Source organism: Oculina patagonica, chromosome 3 (assembly GCF_052425735.1).
Source record: "Oculina patagonica isolate OP01 chromosome 3, crgOcupat, whole genome shotgun sequence".
Classification (NCBI taxonomy): Eukaryota; Metazoa; Cnidaria; class Anthozoa; order Scleractinia; family Oculinidae; genus Oculina; species Oculina patagonica.
The window spans coordinates 4,403,561-4,425,441 of NC_135760.1; the positions used below are offsets into that span (position 1 = coordinate 4,403,561).

A 21,881-nucleotide genomic window follows, 5' to 3' on the forward strand; every position below is an offset into this window, starting at 1 on the left:
CAATTGCAATATTCAGCCTGGAAGATTTTAATTTTAAATGTCTACTTTTTTATAAGCCTCAATTTGAGTTCCCAATGAAACACCCAGAGAATTAGAATTCCCACAGAGCCACAGCCTAAAAGGCTAAGCTGCTCTGCTGCTTCACTGATAAAGCCAAACAATATTTGGTTTAAAAGATTTAAAGATTTAAATAAATGTTTTTAATTGTTTTAAGCCTGTCATTTGAAGTTCCCAATGAAACACCTGGAGAAAGAATTCTCACAGAGCCACAGCCTAAAAAGGCTACGCTGCTCTGCTGCTTCAGGGAAAAAGCCAAACAAAATGTGCTGATAAAGATAATTTAAAATTAATGTTCAATGTGTTTAAGCCTAAATTTTTAATTTTAGTTCCCAATGAAACACCTGGAGAAAGAATTCTCACAGAGCAACAGCCTAAAAAGGCTAAGCTGCTCTGCTGCTTCAGGGATATTAAGCCAAACGATACTTCAAAATATTTAATGTTTTAAGCGTGCATTTAAGTTTCCAATGAAACACCTGGAGGAAGAATATTCACAGATCCACAGCCTAAAAAGGCTAAGCTGCTCTGCTGCTTCAGGGGAAAGCCAAAAATATTTGCTGTTAAAGATTAAAATTAATGTTCAATGCGTTTAAGCCTAAATTTTAAATTTTAGTTCCCAATGAAACACCTGGAGAAAGAATTCTCACAGAACAACAGCCTAAAAAGGCTAAGCTGCTCTGCTGCTTCAGGGGAAAGCCAAAAATATTTGCTGTTAAAGATTAAAATTAATGTTCAATGCGTTTAAGCCTAAATTTTTAATTTTAGTTCCCAATGAAACACCTGGAGAAAGAATTCTCACAGAGCCACAGCCTAAAAAGGCTAAGCTGCTCTGCTGCTTCAGGGGAAAGCCAAAAATATTTGCTGTTAAAGATTAAAATTAATGTTCAATGCGTTTAAGCCTAAATTTTAAATTTTAGTTCCCAATGAAACACCTGGAGAAAGAATTCTCACAGAACAACAGCCTAAAAAGGCTAAGCTGCTCTGCTGCTTCGAATTCAGGGGAAAGCCAAAAATATTTGCTATTAAAGATTAAAATTAATGTTCAATGAAACACCTGGAGAACTGAGGAGGCTAAACTGACCAAACAGTATTTGGTCTCAAAGATTTAAATTTATGAGTTAGCTTCCGTTTATACAGTTTTAAATTTTTCAGTGTATTAAAATGTATCAATAAATGCGAAACCTTGAAAATATACAATTTCGCAAGTTGATATATATATACATGCCAATTTTTTTATAACAAATGTTAAGAACTGAAGCATTTAAAAAAAATCATGTGACTTACATTTTCTTTGTCGTCGATTTCCAAACAGTTGATATCCTCATGCAGTCGTGTGAACGTTTTGATTTGCAGCGTGACTAAGAAACTGCAGCGGCGTTCGCACAAGATGGCGGGAAACTCACTTCTTACCACCATTTTATCGAAGGATGTGAATTTGTAAGTCTCGGACTGCGTGGAACTCCACTAAACCGCTTAATTTATCGCCTTTCGGATTTTCCCTCGCCGGAGGTTTGGTCAGAATACATAAAGAACGAAAACGATGTCTCTCGCCGATCGACTTTCGCGCCATATTTACGATCGGCTAGATCGTAGATGGTTACCTCCACGATTTACATCTAATACCGGGCTCTGTGCTGGCTATGAGTTTTGAATAACTCTGCAAGGCAACTCATTCGAAACACCACACCGATTTGTAGTCTTAGAAAGCGAAGGTTCGAACACTTTGTGACGAGATGACTCACGTACATGCCGCCATTCTTTCTCACCCTTGTTTCCCGTATTATTAGTTAGATATTCACACCGCATGATCATCTTCCATAAATGTCCAGATTATCTGGTCTTTTTCATTTACTCACGCCGTGACATTTGCGACACCACAATTACCGCATAGTACACGGTCACGACAGATCGCTAAAACCACTTAACACTACTGACCGGAAATTACAACCCATAACCTGCTGCGAATTTCAAAGTCGCAAGAAGCTCGTCATGAAAAGGCATTTGTCGTGAACGACGTGACAAAGGGTCATACCACGCTCCTTCACATTGCGTGACATCCCAAGTGGCAATGATAACGTGTGTTTCTTGAAGCGTAGTACATAAGACAAGTAATAGTACACATTGTTCTTCCAACAGTCTTGTAAAAAATAAATTGATTGATTAGTTCTTTGTTTTTTCGCCTTGTATCTCGAATTACTCGATTCGAAACTTGAAGTTGTTGACTGCTACAGTAACTCATTGATTAATTCATAATTGTCAACTTTTATTCAAATGAAAGTCCACACATGTTCGCATAGCGGACTCACTTTTACTGTTATTTACTAGGTTGATTCCGTAAGTCTACGTTTCCGCTCCTCAGTTGTTTTGTTGTTGTTGCCCAACTAGCGATTAGTTTGTTAAATATGTTTGCAGCGGCCATTTTGTATACGTTGCTGTCGTACCTTTGCAAGACCAGCATGGCGGACATCAAAGTCTGAAATGTAGTTTAAAATGTAGTAAAAATCCCATCGGAAACAATTGAATCCAAAAAAAATACTATAAGGTACATGTATATGTGATAAACATCCATGGTGCAAGATGTTGTAGTAGTATTTAAGGCTTTGGAGGCTATAAATATCAGTAAAAACCATTTTTTTTTCTATCACAACCTAGTGAAAACCGTGACAAGACCAAGAACCTAATAGCTCACTTGATATCCTGATTCCAAACGTAGATATCCCCCTTTCCACCGTCCTTTTTGAAATTTCCAATAGCTCACTGAGTTTAGGTACTGTAAACCCATTATCTACCAGGAAAATCAGTTGATCCTCGATCCGATACAATAAAAGGAGGGCGACCTTTGCGATCGACCAGTGAATGAACGGTCTGTCCTGTATGTAGGAACGCTCGATTGCTGTGCACTCGATAAACATGCTAGGGCGATTATGGCAATTCCCCAAAATTTATAAGATTACGATTAAAATACTCCAATCGAAGCAACATTCTACTATAATCACCGTCCTGGCAGACGGGGCCTACGGTTTATCGTCCTTATCCGAGAAGACTAGAATATCTAACCATTTGCAGATGTTATTGTAAAGGCAGCATATTCTCCTCAGTTATTTTAAGACCCTGAGTGTTGGTCCGGTCTGGGACTCGAACCCGAGACCTCCCGCACTGTAGTCCGTCGCTCTACCAACTGAGCTAACCGGTCGGCGGTCCCCTCTCCCTCCCCTTTGAATGTGTTTTACCCAGGCTAAATTGATTCTAGCTAAAAACATCTGAGTTGAAAATGTATTTATAAACGCCATTCTCCTGAGTGGTAGCTTAAGACTAGAGGTACCTCAGTCTTGGCAAGCAAATCTTTAAGTTCAGCTTGATTGAGGGCAATTACAATACTATTATTATGAAATGACAGGAAACAAAACATAGTGAAACATTTGTGCAGTAACTGGTGAAAGGAAAATTGCAGAGTGGCAAAATTTGTCACACCATCTTTCAGTATGTTGTCACTGCATACTTCCTATCATGAGGCCGTGCCAGGGGGGGGTTCCGGTGTCGCTTGTCTGAATTTAAAAATGTTCAGTGTCGCTGTTTTTTCGCTCTTTGTGTCGCTGTCGGCAATTAAATTGAAGGAAAATTGCTTGTCCTTGTCGGAATTTAAGTTTTGTCATAAGGGTTGGCGTTTGTCGCGATTTTATTTTATGTGCTGTCGCTACTTTTTGGGACATGTCGCTTGTCGAAATTTACCCTGGCAGGGCCTCTATCATGTTGGTAGCTGGGTTTTAAAATCTAAATACCAAAAGCATACTTACAGAACAGTGTGTTGGCAGTAAACAGAACAGCAGTAACTATACCCCAGCGTACAAAATGAAGAAAATATTTCCATGTTTCTTTCGAGTTATAGATTGTGTGGTTCCAGAAAATAACCATACTCACTCCACAGAAGGGATTGGAAATTCCGGGAAGGATGGGGGAGGGGGTCACAAAGTCCCACAACTTTAAAGCAATGTATGAAGCTAAATTGGAATTTCCAGAGGGGTTGGGAGGGGGGGGTTCATAGGGCAAATCCCTTCTGTGGGGGTATGGATATTTTCTGGAACCACACATTGAAACATTGAACTGTGAGGGCCGATTATTTAAACAAAGTTTAAACACTGTTTATGAAAGTCATTGTCTAACCGATGTTTAAACCATGAATGCCGATTATTTCAACGTTATTTCTCCATGACATTGTTTCGGCGGTGTCTAAACACCGACTAAGAAACAATAATGAGTTAGACCTGCTTATAGGTAGGTTTAAATGCTGTCTAAGAACAATTTTGTTGGTCAGTCATTTTGAAATATTAGACGGACTGCTGTGCTACAAAGAGTTAAAGGATCCTAGTCAACCATGATGCTTTGCGCGTTTCAAGAGCCTAATCCGCCATTTTATATGCCATCTAATCTCGAGTGTTTTCAATTGTGGCCGACAATCAAAGCGTATCCTTGCGTACGCGGTATATTCACATCTTAAACTACCATCAAAGTCTTAATAAGTAATTATCTGTGCTTCATTTTGAGCATTTATTTTATTGGTTTCTTTTAATTTGCCGTTAAAACATTCGTTTGTAAGTAGGATGCCCGATGTCATCTCGCGTTCCAAAGCGTGGTCGCCCGAAACCACCGAACAAACAAAGAGGAATCTTTCGCGACAGTCAACGTTCGACCTCTGGAATCAAAGGGCTTAGTTATAGCCAGTTTGCAGAAATACGACACTTGTTTTATTCTTGCAAGCCGATTTTTAGTTCCGCATTTGCATATGCTCGAGCACTCACGCGCGGCATTTCGAGAAGGACAACCAGCAGATTTAGCCGTTCTCTTTCAACTCCACGTAATCTTGCAGGAACAAATCTTACAAAGGAAAAAGGAACACGAATACTCTATAACATAAGAAAAGATTTTGAATAGTAAGCTTAGAGAAAATTATTTCATTCCTTAGCACTCGAACAGAGTCCGCCAAAGAGGCAAATATTGAAGTGATCGCTTCTCCGCTCTCATTTTGCCCTGCGCGTCTGACAGCGGACGAACCATAAATATCTGTGCTTCAAGATGGCCCCGGAGAACAAGATTCTTCGATATTTTTTAGGCTGTCACCATCTTCGATGTTTATTCCTTACATTCTGGTAGATCTTTTAAGTTGATTCGAGTGAAAACTTTCGCGCATTGTCAAATTTCGTCGCGGTCTGTTGACTTTGTACGCGCGTCACATGTAATCTGAAACGAGACTCCCCGCAGTTGCCCGAATATAAACAATAACAAAGGCGTGGCTGACTAGGATCCTATAAGAGAGTACAGATTTTTTCTACCCAATCAAAAAGCTTCTCTAGATCTTCTTCACTAAAAGTAAAACCTCTAATTTCAAAATGCTAATGGAATGACATGTGTTTTATGAGAAAAGAACCCCCCAAAAATTCCAAGTTCACAGATGGGTCTTGAACCCACAACATTCCGTACACTAGTCCCATTTCAAAATGAGCATACAAATGACTCAACAAACAATGCACTCCCTGGTTAAACATTGTTTAGCCATTGATCAGAAGAAACACAGTTCAGACGCGTTTTAATAATGCATTTTAAACATCGTTTAACCGATGTCTAGCCAGACAATGGCTAAGCTGCGTTTCAGCCGTAAACGACAGCTAACTTAGACTTCGTTTAAATAACCGACCCTGAAAATTTGACAAAACTCATTGCAGCTGTGGAGATACTTTCCAGTCAGGATTTCTTGTTCTCCCAAACTGTCATTCATGATTCTAGAACTCAATATAGAACCAGGGAATGTTTTCTTTTTCATAACTCAGTATAAACTGAAAATGGGTATGGACCATTCTGAAACATGTTCCCAAATCAAATGAGTTTTGTTTTTGTATCTAATTGAAAACTAACTAGTTCTATAACTGCAATTTAGAGTTAAGGTCAAATATTGGTAATTACAAATACTTTGTGTTGTCTATTTTCAGTTAAAGTCTTAAAATTATCCCACCTGTTGGTTTTTCTGCTGTGTTTAACTGTTGGCCATTTTTTGAACTGCGTTTGTTCTATATGTTCCACTTCAATGACTTGTTTACCTTAAAACTGCTGTTGAATTTGGCATGTACGTGACAAAGCTAGAAAATATATTTATCAGCTACTTGTGTATAATTGGCTCTTTGTTTTAGTCGAGTTCAATATCAAAACTGTTTCTATTTTTCTGCATGAAATAGTGAAAAAATTCTTTATTCATGTTTAATATTAGCCCTGTAAGCTAATTGATTTATATTGGGTCTTTTATGCAATTTGAATATTCATTTATCTCATATTTGCACTTATGGAATATTGGCCCAATATCATTGAAGTGCATCTAAAATTACTCAGTCACACACAATTAAAGGCAAATAAAAATCTGTAAGTAGTTAATTTCCCTTAAATTATTTTCTATTGTAGGTCAAAATTGAATCAAAAGGTTTCTGGTAAATTTTAACAATTGTTAGAATGCATCTCTTAGAACTCTACCATCACAAGTTTTGTTAAGAATTCAAGGCAGTCAAGATTTAAAATATTGAGGAACAATAAAACCACAATTCTCAATCCCACGACTTTTTTCGCATTTTTAAATTCCTGTTGTGAAGAGAAACTGCTTTCTGTGCCTTGCGATGGTTTGTGCTTTTAATTCTGAAAGTTGAGAGAAAAATCTCAAGAAGAACTTAAACAGCGTGAACATGCTTATATTAGAAGTTGTGGAACGACCTCTTCAGTTCGTTATAGAAGTTGAAGTTGGTGGTAAGTGCCAATCGAACTCAAAGTAGACAATCCGGTATTCAAGATTGCGCACATAATTTCTTTATCTATCTGTTTCATGATTTGACAAGTTTAGTGTGCAATTTTTTTCAAAATTCAGTGTTAGAAAGTATTTTATCACCAGTGTTTTGTGATAGTGAAGTTTAAAAGAAGGTCTGAGATTGACACAAGTGCTCGTAATAAATCACAATTTTTATTGTGGCATAAAAAAGTGAAACCTACACTGCTGTATTGGTCATGCTGCACAAATTCACTCTCTCTTCCTGTGGGAAGGCAATCTTTAGATAGATATTAGCACGTGAAGTTTGCCAAAGATTGTTTCAGGCAAGTTTCAGTTCTGCTGTATGTGTCAACATTATTTTCAATTGGTTTTTCATTTTGCTGTAAGAAATGGATCATTCTGAAGGTCTGTAAAGGATTTGATTAATTTTTTGTAGGTCATGTAGTAAAGTAACATTGGTAAATGAGTCAAAGCAATAATTTCATTTTCATGGGTTCAGAAAGTTAATATATTCGTAATATTCAAAATTTTCTCAGTTAGTTGTAAATTAGTTTTACCAAGAGTATAGAACCATTTCTGTTTGCAGTGCCAAAGTTAACATCCTTTCACTACCAGAGTCTAAAGTCAGTTTATAGTCATGTGGTTGTAACTTTCAAGTCTACAGATGAAACCCTAGTGTGTGACCATTCAAGTGAAAGCTGTTGAGCAGCACTTTCATGTGATGGTATTTGATTCTCTATTGCTTTCAAAGTTAAGTTTGGGATTTTTTTTTTCAGTTTAGGACTTGATTGGGTTCTCTTGGGAGTAAAAATGACTAAGATCGATATTATGTTCACTATGATTGAACACAGCTTAGTGGTTTTCATGTTTGTTTTATAATAAGAGTTTTCAAATGTCTGTAGAGGAAGATGGATGCTTGTTGAATGCTAAAGCAACTATGTTGTTAATCTTTTTAAACCATGGCCAATTTAATATATTTAGAGGGAATTTGTATCCCTCAAAATAAAGTTCTACCTTGGTGTCATTTTATGTCCTTGAAATACTTGTACAACATTTTACTCCAACATTATATTGTAGCGAAAGCCGTCACGAAGGCGTCATGTTTCGACGTGCGCCAAGATATTAGGTACATGTATTTGTAGTCACCATATGTGTGTGTTACCTCAAAGTTTACAAAATGCATTTAGGCATGGTGTTTACAGCAAGAACTTGTTTTATTAGTTTTTGCAAATAACATAAGAAAACAAGTAAAAAAAATCCTTTTAAACAGTTTTGTGTTGGAACACAGTGCTTGTAAAATCTCATAAAGGCCAGTTTGGGTAAGATGTTGGATAAATCTTGAATGTCAAGTGTCCAAGATGTGCTTTGTTTCAAACTTGCCATTAATCTGACTGATGGACTTGCTTAAAAGTTGTCAATACTTAGATATAAATACTGTATCTTTTCAGTAGATAGCTTACATTAAATTTTCTACTAGTAAAAAGGAATTGATGTTCCATATATTTGGAAAAAGGCTTTGAAATAAAAATCTGTATTTACAAGTCAGATTAAGCTTATATTTTTGTCTTTGAAGCTATTTTTATCCTCTTAGTTTTCCATTAATTTTAATTTTAATGAGAATTTGTCATTTTTGATGTTTTTTCATCAGTGTTTTATTGAAGGCCTATATATTGCAATATTAGTCTCTTGCATTTCTGTCATCGTGATCAGTGTTCATCCACTACTGTGTGACTGCATTTGTAAACTCATGTGCGTATTGTCATGTTTCTTGCTACAAAGGAATAATTGAAGACCCTGAACAGGATGAAGACGGATTGATTGACCAGCCTTTGCAAATTATTACTGAAGTCTCTGAATCAGAAGAGAGTGACGAAGTGCTTTTTGAGCCTCCTCCGATGTTTGCCAGGTATTATATCAACAACAAATATTATTTATGTTTTATGTTTTTATCAACATGAAATCGTATTCTGTGTTCTTCCTAAGGACTATAATACTACATGTACCACAGACTTTCCAAGAAGTTTGATTTCTAGTGGGAGAGATGGAATGAAACTGTTTTGACTCAAAGCCTAGTAGAGAACAAACCATTTAGTTGAGCAGAGGCTGCACAATATGTATAAATACATGAGCATGAAGCAGAAACAACGAGCGCAGAGTGTGAGATAGTGGCAACATTCTTGCTGCGCACACTTCAAGATTGTTTATTGTGCTCCATGCCATGTTCTGCAGACTAGAATGGCTAGGAGTAAAATGTAAAAAAAAATTGTATGAATTGTCATACATAGATCCTTTAATGCAGTGAATTACATGCACTGCTACATTGGATGGTTGTATTAAATATGGAGGGGCAACTACACGAATCAGTTTTTAAGTGCTATTTTAGCCTATAAGTTACCTGACTTTCCCAGGATAATTGTTTATTACATGCATACAGTGTATGTTTTCCTGATCCTAATTCCAGCTTTTGAATTGTGTGCTGTCATGCAAGCAGGCCACAAAATATGTTTACATGTTTGTTTGTTCTCTCTCTGGTACCTATTTACACTTCAAATAAATAAATATATATATTTATATTATATTTTAAAAATTATTAGTAACACAATGTAGCAACATAGTGTCTGATCTAGAGCACACCATTGTGAGATTGATGCAGTTTGAGCAAACAAAAAATGTCCCATTCAAATTTGTCTTCTTGGTCTGTTTGGGTGCACTTTAAAATGGGCCCAAGGAATTTGTAATTTCTCCCTGTTCAAAATCTGTGGTAAACAATCAAGTTTGTGTCAGGTGATAAGAAAAACATAAGCTTACTGAGTCACCCAGCTGGCGGTAACCTCCTTTTGTACCTGAAAATTGTTGACTGGGTCATAAAATCCTAAATCAGACCTTGTAAGTCTCTTACATGATGAGAATAGAGGATGATGTCTCTAACAAGTGCTTTTTAGTGGATTAGTGCAAAAAAGCATCTCTGGTCTTTGGGTAGATTTGTTCAATATCCTATTCTTGGTGACTGTGAACCTTCTTCTCACACACCACTGGTAGCCATGCCAGGCCGACCGCCACCTGACCTTTATTACAAACTCAACAAAACCATACATGTACATCCTGTATCACAGGGAAAAATTGCACAATGGCAAAGCTAACAAAAAATACTGCACAAACTAAAAATCTTAGGGCGGGTGGGTGGGAAAAGGTCAGCAATGGCGGACGCAACAAAAACAACTGCCCGCCAAAAGTCACATGACCCTTTCCCAGGTCCCAGCGGTGTGTGAGAAAAACATTTTCCACTTATTTCGTTTCACTCAGCCAGTGGAAAATAACACTTATTTTCAGCTCTGATGAAGGAGAAGGAAGAGAGGAACTAGAAGAATTATTTGTAATGGAGAATGGTTATGAAGGTGATTTGCCTTCACCTGTCATTCCTTCTTCTCTTCTTGAAGAGCAGGTTAGATAAAAGAGCTTTTGTTTTTTTTTATGAATCACTGATTATGTTATGTTTTGCTATAATTGCTATAATCCGCTGCCAAATTAGTAACAATTTTATTTTTGTTGGAAGTATTATTGTGTAAAATGAAAATAATTATCAATGATCTTTAAAAGCTTTGTGTTTATTAACGAGTCTGTGTATGAAACCCAAGCGTGTGACCATTCAAATAAAAGCTATGGAGCAGTACTTTCAAGTGGTACTGTTTATAATATATATATTAAGTTACAAGCTCGATCTAACCTTTATTAATCTGTGGATGAAACTAACAGTAGCACGACCATTCAAATGAAAGCTATTGAGCAGTTCCTTCATGCCTTACTGTTTATTATGAAGTACATGGAAGTTCTTATTTTCAAGGCTATAGATGAAACTGGTGTGTATGACCAGTTTAAGCTATTGGGCAGTATTTTCACATGATACTGATTTTTATCCTGATTAAGAATAAAATTGTAAACTGTGACTAGTCATTTGCAAGATAGCAGTGTGTTCCTGTGGTACTGTCAATTTAGTTTTTCCCATTGAAGTGTAAATTAAAATGTTTTGTCACTCGGAAATCAAGGTTTTCAATATCTGTTGTGATTTTAGCCACGAGATGATAAAAGATTTCACAATCTTGCTCTAGAAGTTTGGACAGAAGATGATTGTATAGATTGGCTGGATGACATTGGATTAGGACATTTTAGAACAGAGTTCACAGGTTTGTTTCAACACAGTGTTGTTGGGAACACTTAGGTGACATTCACTGTAAACCTTTGCACCAAAAGCTGCTAATTAATGAAGTGTTAAATAAAAGTTAAAATTGCTTTTTTTAAAAGGTAACAAAACCTATGAAGTTTGTGATATCGAAACACAACTGCAAGTCGCTTGTTTTCAAGAGCGAAAATTTGAATTACCGGTACTGTCGATTATCAGTTGATAAAGTCTTAGGGCCTTATTACATGGCGAATTTCAGCTCGGCTGAACATTTTTAAAACTGAATAATTATCGTGGCTGCCATTTTCTTTCGTTGAAACCACCACTGCATATCCGTAAGCTCATTTCAGCCCGGGATTGAAAACGCGATTACATGAGGTTTTTCAGCCCGTTTGCCCGGGCTGAGATTTCCAGCCCGGTTTAAAAAACCGGGGCTGGAAATTTCATCCCGGGCTGTAATTCGGCCCGGGATGAAACTCTCCTCATGTAATCGCAAATGTCTTTTTAAGAAGATTTGTTCAGGAAGCCGTGCTGAAATTCTCATGTAATCAGGCCCTTAGTTTTGTTGGCAAAGTTCAGGTATCCTTGTTTGTTGTGCTGTTCAAAGCATGTTTGTTAGTAATTTATGTAATCAATTTTTTGCTTTAAAATTAAGCCACCTGATGTACAATAATGTTCTTAAAAACTAATTTGACTTCTTTTTTATCTTTGAAGTTTGAGGTTCTTTCCTTTTGTTTATAGTATGTATCTTACACAAAAATTAAGTAATTTCTTTATTATATTATGAACGTATTTTAACAGAGCAACTGTTAATGTAATATTCTTGTCTTGTTTCTTTATTCCCTTACACACAGAACACCATGTAGATGGCAAAGTATTGAAAAACATCAATTTCCAGTTACTTGGTAGGTAGTATTAAGTACTTCAAACAATTTTTTCTCTTTCTTACGGCAGTATTGTCAAGTCAAATGTTAGCATTTAATTTTTCATGGAAGAGAGTTTCATAAAATGTAATTACAGTCAACTCTCTCTTAACGGACACCTCTATAAGACGGACACCTCCATAAGACGGACACCTGGTCATGGTCCCTGTCGTTTTTCAGTCATTTTTACTGTACGAAAACTCTCTGTAAGACGGACATTTCTCTAAGATGGACAACGGCCACTTTAAAACCGCCAATGGACACGCACAAAAAGTTATTTTTTAGTGAACAGTACTTGTTATTAACATATAGCATAGTATGTCAGCGCCTTTAGAATACCAAACTTACCAAAAACAATCCGCTAACAGACATGTATTAGTTGTGCATAGTCGTTTACCTTTATCGTCTCAAAATTTCTGGTGTCACATTACCTCGGCTCTCTATAAGGCGGACACCTCTCTAAGACGGACAGTTGGGGCCGGTCCCGACGGTGTCCGTCTTAGAAAGAGTTGATTGTATTACAGGACCGCTGGCATTATTATATCCGTGAAGATTTTTAACTATCACATTTTATATTAACATTGGTGAGGAGAATAAGGAATATGATCAGCAGGGTATTTTGTTGTCTTGTTGTTTCAATAAAATGCTCAGAACCAATGTTAAATGAAATTAGAAATTAAATTAGATCAATATTTGGAGCTTTACAATAAAAGACTTCACTTTGTAAATGTTTTGGTTTGGCCCACTTTACAATATTTTTTTTGTTAATGCTTTCTTCACTTTATTTTATTCCAGAGGAGATTGGCATCAATTCCCCAGATGAACGTGAAGTTATACTCTCAGAGATTTATAGACGCTTTCACCCTGAAGAAGAGGACTTGTTTGAAATGGAGATTCAAGGTGCTTTAGAGTCTGCATCTGAGCAAGAGAAGATGAAAATCATGGCTGTCCTCAATGCCCTGCGATCTCCGGCATTCCAAGCCGAGCTCGGGATAGCATCGTCCACGGGCTCTTCCTCCCCACGTGACAGTGAAACAGGATTCCACATGGCTTCAGAAACTGCGTCTTTGTCCAGCAGCATGACGGGCAGTGAAGATCATTCTCATGATATGGGCATGCCTCCCCCACCCCCTCCTCCCACCTGGTCACCACACTCATCGGACAGCTTGGGTAGAGATCTTGATGTAAGTTTAAGAGATTCTTTTTGTGATGTTGTTTTTTAAGATTCTCATGTGCAGGGATAGACATTTCTTAGTCTGTTCATTGAACGTAAAGAAATTCTCCACTCTTATGACTACCAGTGGTTGATGTTGAATTACGCTGTATTTGGAATAATGTCTAAATTCCAATTTTTACCAAGCAAGAGAGAAATAACATTTAATAGTACAAAAAGGAAAAGATTTTTGCTTTTAAATTTCCCATGCCCCCATTTTTGGATTTCATGATGTGTAATGTTTGCCACTTTTGTTTGGAAGCAGAGGATCTTTTGTGTGAAACAATTGAGCAACCATTACACGTCATAAAATTCAACATGGTGGCCTATGGGAGAATTTATAGCCATAATTTTTTCTATTATTTTTATTATAACGATTATATTAACTACCTTTTTGTCACATCTTAAAAACGCTTGACGGTTGTCACATTTTGTAACTATAATAATAGGATTGAAGTTTATGAATGGATCAGTGATTCATTTTGCTGATAATATCTTGTGTTATACAGGGTCACGAGCCAAAAAGAAAGGGAGGGAAAACAAAGAAACATAGCAAAACATCTAAAGAGAAGGACAAGCCAGGAGAAAAAGCATCTAAAACTGAAAAACATGCAACTAAGGAGAAGAAACACAAAAGGTAGAAATTATGGCTGCAAAAAACATTACTTATAACAGATTTTATTAAAAACTAGCAATGGCATATTGCAATTCCTGAGTTTTGATTGGTTAAAAGGCAATGGTATATGAGCTCATATACCATTGGCCACAAATAAGGTAGCCTACATGGGTCAACAAAAACAGCTGGGGAGCTCAAAAATTACAATTCTTTGGGCATTTTTAATAAAACAATTATTCCACTCGCGCTTGTTGGATATGAGATCGTTATAGCCAACTCGGCACTTTCCGCCTCGTTGGCTATCTCCCATCTCATATCCAATGTGTGCTCGTGGAATAATTGTTAAATATAAAAGAGCCTTTTAATGTGGCTGAGGTTAAAAAACAAAAACAATCAAGTTGCATGAGGTACCTTCAGTTGTGCCATGACCATGCTGGACTCAAGATCTGAAGAAATGAAATGGAGGAGAAAAGAAACAGATACCAAAAAAATAGGTAGGGCTCAAGGCATGGTGGCCTGATGGTTAGTGTGCTGGACTCCAGATTGAGTGGTCCTTGTATGAGCCCTGGCCAGAGCAATGCGTTGTGTTTGTGTGCAAGACACTTTACTCTCATAGTGCCTCTCTCCATCAAGTTGTATAAATGGGTACCAGCGAATTTAATGCTGGGGGTTAACCCTGCGATGGACTAGCAACCCATCCAGGGGAGGAGTAGAAATGCTCCTAGTCACTTCATGCTACGGAAACCGGGATAAGCTCCGGCCTGATGTGCCACTTGGCTTGATGCAGACTTTAACTACCTTATTGTTACTTATTTTCTTGGGACTTAATTTTCACAATTTTCTTTTGTATTTTTTATGTTAATTGCGTATTTTTTGGCCAAATCGCGAAAATAAAGTCCTGCGAAATATGCACGTTCCATTTTTGCGAAATTAAGTAACGATAAGGTAACCTGTAATGGACGAGCATCCAATCCAAGGGGAGTAGCAATACTCCCAGTTGTTTTATGCTGCGGAAACCGGAGTAAGCACCTGCACTTACATGTATTACCTGTCTGGCTTCTCCAATCCATAGGATTAAAACAGAATTAAACCTTAAGTTCATGTTTTGGGAGGTACAGTGACTTTATGGTTAGTGCGTTTGACTCTGGATCGAGCGGTCCAGGTTCGAACCCTGGCTGGGGTCATTGTGTTGTGTTTTTAATCAAAACACTTACCTCTCATAGTGCCCCTCTCCACTTAGGGTACCAGTGAATTTAACCCTGGGGGGGGGGGGGGGTAACCCTGCAATGGACAAGCATCTCATTCAGGAGGGAGTGGAAATACTCTTAGTGGCTTCATGCTACTGAAACAGGGATAAGTCCCAGCCTGGAGGGCCACTAGGCATGAGTGCGGCCTTTACCCTCTTTCTTTTACGTATATACTAGTTATGCAACGCTTTCGAGTGGTATACTATGGAATATCCCACGAGTCACTTGTATTTTCTCGGTATACACACGAGCCTTTAGGCGAGTGTGTATACGAAGAAAATACAAGTGACGAGTGGGATATCCCATATTATAACCCACCCATTAATTTTTGCGCGCGCTCATTGGACAAAATGCATCACGTGGTACAAAATCGGACGACGGGTATCAACGAATATACCCCGTCCGATTTGATATCCGCCGCCCGATTTTGTAGGCAGGCACAAAACAAACGAATGAAGTCACCTTATTTAATTCTTACTTTTAATGAAATCAGAGAGTTAAAAATCACGGAAACCAATCAACTTACATTTGTTTCAACCACAGTTACGCCAGTTTTATTACTTAGGTTTTTTCCTATAAATTTACTGGCGCTGAAACGCGTTGTAGAAATAAGTCGGAGGGTTATAAAATAAATAAACCCCTTTCTGGCTTGCTGGTGTATTGGAGGATAATGCCCTTGGCTGAAAGATTGTCCTCAAAATTTCACAGTTGCCCTCGAAGCTTCGCTTCTCGGCCAACTGTTCATTTTTCGACAATCTTTCAGCCTCGGGCATTATCCTCCAATATACCAGCCGCCTGAAGGGGTTTATTTACTAAGTATACCACGAGAAAGTGTTGTATAACTATTTTATACCATGCCATAGAAAATACGCTTACTAAATTTCATCGAGAATAAGATCGCAGCGCACGATGGGAAGGTTGGGTTGAATACCGTCGAATATACAACGGCTTTCCTGTATTCTGATTGGCTGTATTTTCTATGGTATGGTATAAATGGCTATATGGCTTGTTCAATCCATAAGATTGAAACACAGTTTAACTTAAATTCATGTTTCCAAATCACAGGGTGTCAAAGCTACTGGACAGCTTGTCTCTCAGTTCAGGCTCGTCAAAGTTAACAAAGCTGTTTCATCACCACTCACATCATTCTTCATCGGCAACATCAAAAAAGCTGAACCCAGCCATGCAGTACCTCTTACAAGCTGGCCCTCAGGGATTAATCAGAATATGGCCCACAGCTCTGTCAGAAGAAATGAATTACTGCAGCTTCATGGTTAACATGACAACCACAAGCGCTGAGATCATTAAACTTGTGTTCGAGAAATACGAAGTTGTGGATGATCCACGGAGGTTTTATGTTTGTGAGATGGGACTAGGAAAGGGAGGTAAGCCTTTTGATTTTTTTTAAAGACTTAAGGTGCTTTCCGTTTGTCAGAACCGGTTGGCTGGTGGTTTTGAATGTGAAATGGGCCTTTTTCACGAGTTTTTTCCACAAGTCCACCAACAGCAGTGTAGAATATTTATGCAGTGACTGATTTGACAAGACAAATCTGACTAACAACAGAATTCTGTTCTCAAATTTACCAGTCTGACCCGCCAGTTCTGACTAATGGAAAGCGCCCTCAATTCGAGTGTTAAGTGACACTGTAAATCAAGGAAAAATATTGCAAATACAACATAAACTTCTGTAGAATTGCACTGGCGGGAGGGTGATCAATTGGCTTTTGGCAAACTGCTGCAGATTTTTTTGAAATTGGCACCAGCTACTGAAACCAAATCCATCTAGTGGCAGGGTGGAGGACTTCACGTAAAGAACTCCAGATTTCAAATCCAGTGTCCTAAATAAAAACTTGCCGCTCGGCCGCACTACCTCCATAATATTTCCGTTATTGCATATTGGGATGTTTCAATTTTTAAAAATGTAAAGGTGGCCTTACCAGATTGTGAATTGTTGGCAAGAAAAAGCGAACATTTTCTTCGTGGAAAATGAGTTACTTTCTGTCTCAGGCTCAAAGTATCAGTTTTCGTAAGATTTTTTTACATTGTAAATTTATAGATAGGAGGCTATCAGTGAAAGTTTGCACTGTCAAGTGTCACCCTCATAAAATAAAATAAAGTTACTTCTTCTTCTTACCTCAGAGAATCTGGTGGCATGTCTTTGTTCCTAGTTGATGTTTTTTTTATATTCTCATCTCCTATCTTCTTGACAAGGTATTGTTAATGTAAGGAGATATTAGTTGTTGATCATACTCTTTTCCCATCAGGTGCTCACCATGACCTCACTGATGCTGATTGCCCTATGATATATCAGTGCCGCTGGACTGATCCTGACAAGCAGCGCTTTGAGTTAAGGTGCAGGAATGAAGGAGTTATCAAGGTAAAAATTTAACAAGCAAACAGCTGGTCAATAGGAAGTGTCTCAGCACTTTTTCCACCGATTGTAGAAAGTTTTTTTTTTCATTTTCCTGTAGGAAAATGTACGAAGGTAGATTATGAGTTGTCCCTGGTTTTTCTCAGGGTTTGTAGAGTTGAAAAAAAAAGAGCGCGAGACTTTTGCTTCGCGCGAGGAGACGCAACACTCGTGTGCACGATCTCCGCGCGAAGCGATTTTTTGCGAGCTCGCGTGTTTCCCACTAACAGTCCCTGAGAACGAACAAGGGACCACTCTTAATAGAGCACGAGGGTTAAGGTTGTAATTGTGACGAACTTCAGCATTCTTGTTTGTTGTTTTGTATAGATGTTGTTTGAGCTGGAGGGTTATGAAGATGACTTAGACTATCGTTCCATTCCGTTGTCATCCAAGACTCCTTGTTCAGAAGCGCTGGGCCTGATAGTCAAGAAATTTGATTTGCCTGGCGATGTCAGCGAGTATTACTTGGTGGAAGTTTCTGAGGAAAACGAAGGTAAAATTTTCTTTCAGTAAAATGAAGTTAGAAAATGGGGGCTGATTGAGGAAATTCAGAAACAAGAGGAAGTAGCTAGGCGCGACAACGTAGAAAAATTTAAAGAACTAAAAAGTTCCTAAAACGAAAGGTGGGGGTTCGCGGCCTTATCGACCCCCTCATTTTCCCCATTGAATCCGCCTATGGAAAAAAATAAAAAATAAACAGAAGGGGTAGTTTCTCATTCAGGGGTGGGTTGGAGGGTGGGGTGGTGGTTGTAGGAAGCAATTCTTGTTGGTGCTTCATGCTACAGAAACCAGAGTCACTTATGAGTGAAGCACCAATGTTCCTGCTAATGGTAAGCGCAGACACTTTTTTTGCGCGGAATGCAAAACGACCTTGAAATCGAACGAAACCTCATAAAAATAGTGCACATAGGTAGAATAAACACCAAAAAAGTGTCAATAAATCAAAAGGGAACAAAGATGGTTAAGACTGAGGAAGATTAAGACGGATTACTAACGACCAAATTGAAAAGCTCTGTTAATCTTTTTTCTGTTTTACCTTGCATAGATGACAGAGAAGAAGTGGCTGATCACGTGTGTCCACTAAGACTGCAGATGGCGTGGAGCGCACCTGATCACGTGTTCAGACTTTGTAGAAGACCAACTGAAGTCAAAGAAGAGGAACATAAAGATCCATTAGATGGCTGGTTAGTGAAACGTGACTCAGATATAACAAACATTTTAGTAAAGATATAAAAACAGCGCTATATCTGAGTTATTTTTGTGATGAAAATTCGGATCGAACAAACACATGTTACGCGTCTCTCTTCGCGTGTATTCACCGTTCAAGTAGTCACGCAACGTCACGTAACTGTCCCTGTGTGGAAGGGAGCATTGCGTGACGAGACCAAACAACGGCAACGAAGAAGACTACCGTTCAAGAGATGTTTTAGATTCGACCCAACAAATTCCATACTGATGTAATGTATATGAAATAATTCATATATGAACTGCGGATGTATATGAAAGTGATATATGATCGTCGCAGTGAATTTCCAATTTAAGCAATTGGAATAAAGAAGCCTGAAAAAAATTCAGGGCTTCAACGGGATTCGAACCCGTGACCTCCGCGATACCGGTGCGATGCTCTACCAACTGAGCTATTGAAGCCACACATTGGGAGCGAGGTCAAAATTCAAGCCCTGAATTTTTTTCAGGCTTCTTTATTCCAATTGCTTAAATTGGAAATTCACTGCGACGATCATATATCACTTTCAAATTCCATACTGATGGCGTAGTTTATCAGTATAAACCATGTTGTGTCTGTGATTGGTTGCTATGAATTTTCGCGCGCAAATAGCAACCAATCAGAGACGCGACAAGGTATTTTGTCGAGCTACGGAATCAGAATGGATATTTTTTCCTGGAGTGTCAGACCTTTTTCAAGGGAGGTGGGATGAGTGCGTGAAGATGGAGGGAAAAGAGAGACTCCTAGCATCCCATTGATTCACGTATTTTGTTTTTTTTAGGACAACGGATGCTACCGAAGAAATCTCGCAAGAGCCAGGCATCAACTCAGAAGTGTCCTCTGTTCGAGATGACGACGAGTTGGAGTTTGCACCCGACGCCACGGGTAGTATCGAAGGAGATGAAATCGTGGAAGAAATCAGTGAAGATTTGATGGAGGGACTGACCGAACTAGACCACGTTATCGAAGAAGAGTCCGAAGCGATTGCCTCTCAAGAGTTGGAAGTTGTGCGGCAAGAACTTGCAGTCAAGGAAGAAGAGCTACGAGAATTGCGGTTACGAAGCGACACGTTGAGTGAGAGGGAAGACGAGATTGAAATTTTGCGGCGGGAAAACGAGGATCTCCGAAGACGAGCCGAAGAGCTCGGCGAATTGACGAGTAAAGACGAGTTGCTTGTCGAGAGAGATCGGGCGCTAGAAGCGCTTCGACGAGAGAATGAAAACATGCGACAAAGGGTGGAGGAACTGGAGGAGAAGTTGAACAGTGAAATCTCAATGCGGGATCGTGAAATTGAAAGGCTTTACGCGCGAAACAACGAACTTGCCTCCAGCGAAAAGGAGTTAGAGAATCTGAGAGAGTTACGCAATGCGTTTGATTCGCAAGAAAAAGAATTGGAGAATATAAGGCGTCTGAATGAGGAGAGCAGCTCTTGTCAAAACGAGCTTGTCTTGAAACTCGAAGCATTGCAGGGGAAGCACAGCGAATTGTTAAGTGAAGTAGATGAAATGGAGAAATTGAAGGAAATTAATCGAGAACTTTCTAAGAAAGTGGAGGAGGGAGAATTACTTCGACAACAGCTCGATATAAGCGAAGCGGAGAAGAAAGAGTTGAGTGAAAAGTTGAAGGAGTTAGAGCGTGACAGGAGAGAATCTGAAAAAACTGACTCTGAAAAAGTCGAAAATCTGAAAAAGGAAAACCTTGAATTGGCAGCTAAGTGCAAAGACGCAGAAGAAATGAAGAAAAATATCATCAAGCTGACCGCTCAAATGCGTGAAATGGAAACGCAAAGTCAAGAAGAGGTGGACCATTTCCAAAAACAACTCGAAGACTTCGTTACTGAGAAACAACAGTTGCTTGAGAGGATAGCTGAGTTGGAAGAACGCGAAAAGAACGAGAATGAGACTCAGGAGAACAGCGCAAAGGAGGTGGAAGATTTGAAACTCGAGAACATCTTTCTGGTGGAAAGGACGAAAGAAGTCGATGAACTGAAGTCGGCTGTGGCCAAACTGGCGGCAGAAGCGAAGGAAAATGAGTCCTTTAAGCAAAAATACAAAGAGCTTCGTGATGTGGAGAGTGTAAGTATGGACTGTTCAGCTGTTCATTTTTATGGCCGCCATATTGGTACCCCAAAGAAGGATACCAATATGGCGGCTGCATACTAAATCCTGTAATTTTCCCAAAACTATTTCGCAATAACTCGGTAATGAAAAACTACAAAGCTATAGTTTGGTCAAACTGTTATTTCTACGTGATCTATAACCTATTAGTTTTTTATGCTTTCTAAGCAAACAAACCGTTTTCGTAACTGATGAAGTTCACCTTATCCCAGATGTCTAATCTCGGCTCTCCGGGCTTGTCATGTTTAATATGTCACTTCACGTCAACTGGTCTTCACGTTTTATATTTCAATTTTTTTATTTGTTTTTTTCAGTATTTAACCAAACAGGTAAACACTGCAGAGACAATTGCCCGACAGAAGGATAAAAAGCTGAAGGAATCTGAAAACAAGATTAATACTTTGGTGAGTTATTTAACGCTGCTCAACTCTGAACTTTCAATGTGAGGTCGGTCAGAAAGTGTATTACAGTCCTGATAGTAAGTAAAAACAGCAAAAAGGCTAAACCGTAACGCGTAATAATAGGGAGCTACAGATCGGAGTACGAGATCGAGTACGAGTACGACTTTTGTACTTCATTCCAGTTACATTCCCAGTTGCTGACCAGTTGAAAAGGAGATTGGTATAAAACGTGATAATCGAAAGCATAAGCACTAGGTTTTAAAAGTCGTACTCGTTTTCGTACTCCGATCTAAAGGTCCCCAAGGTGCGCGTAAGGACTTACAGAACAGGCGAATAGCTGAGCCTTGATGCGCAGGAAAGTGTCATTCACCATTTATTGTCCAGGAGATTATTCGGGGTGCAGTTCATCAAAGTTTGTTCTCTTTATTTGTGTATGTGCAGACTGAAGCTGTAAAAGACATGGAAGCTAAGCTGGAGGAACAGGAGCAAAACAAACTGTACCTTGACCAGCTGCTCACCATGCTCAAGGACCGAGACCCCACGCTATTGCACGTCATCAACAGCTCGCTGGCCTCAAGGTATCATAATGACAATGATTCTAATATTACATGTAACGCTTATTCAACGGAATCGTTGAGAATTTGATCGTGCAATGGGCTATGTTATTACCTTTGACAGTTGCTAGTAAGTCATTTT

The 21,881-nt window shown here is 38.7% G+C and overlaps 1 protein-coding gene across 3 annotated transcripts in view; it reads left to right on the forward strand.

The window, feature by feature from the left end:
- The window catches only part of LOC144646159 (uncharacterized), a 30,002-nt gene that overhangs the window by 6,073 nt on the left and 2,048 nt on the right, over positions 1–21,881 (forward strand). The window contains exons 1-14 of one of the 3 annotated variants that reach the window (XM_078505696.1): positions 6,762–6,837; positions 8,636–8,762; positions 10,187–10,298; positions 10,926–11,037; positions 11,888–11,938; positions 12,752–13,140; positions 13,679–13,806; positions 16,098–16,417; positions 17,297–17,409; positions 17,770–17,935; positions 18,488–18,626; positions 19,449–20,742; positions 21,099–21,188; positions 21,627–21,763. In XM_078505696.1, the coding sequence (XP_078361822.1) occupies positions 6,777–6,837; positions 8,636–8,762; positions 10,187–10,298; positions 10,926–11,037; positions 11,888–11,938; positions 12,752–13,140; positions 13,679–13,806; positions 16,098–16,417; positions 17,297–17,409; positions 17,770–17,935; positions 18,488–18,626; positions 19,449–20,742; positions 21,099–21,188; positions 21,627–21,763 (3,239 nt within the window). In that variant the 5' untranslated portion in view covers positions 6,762–6,776. Of the gene's footprint in view, positions 1–6,761; positions 6,838–7,178; positions 7,262–8,635; positions 8,763–10,186; positions 10,299–10,925; positions 11,038–11,887; positions 11,939–12,751; positions 13,141–13,678; positions 13,807–16,097; positions 16,418–17,296; positions 17,410–17,769; positions 17,936–18,487; positions 18,627–19,448; positions 20,743–21,098; positions 21,189–21,626; positions 21,764–21,881 lie in introns of those variants that run through there. The other 2 variants (XM_078505697.1, XM_078505695.1) reach the window with 2 other exon arrangements.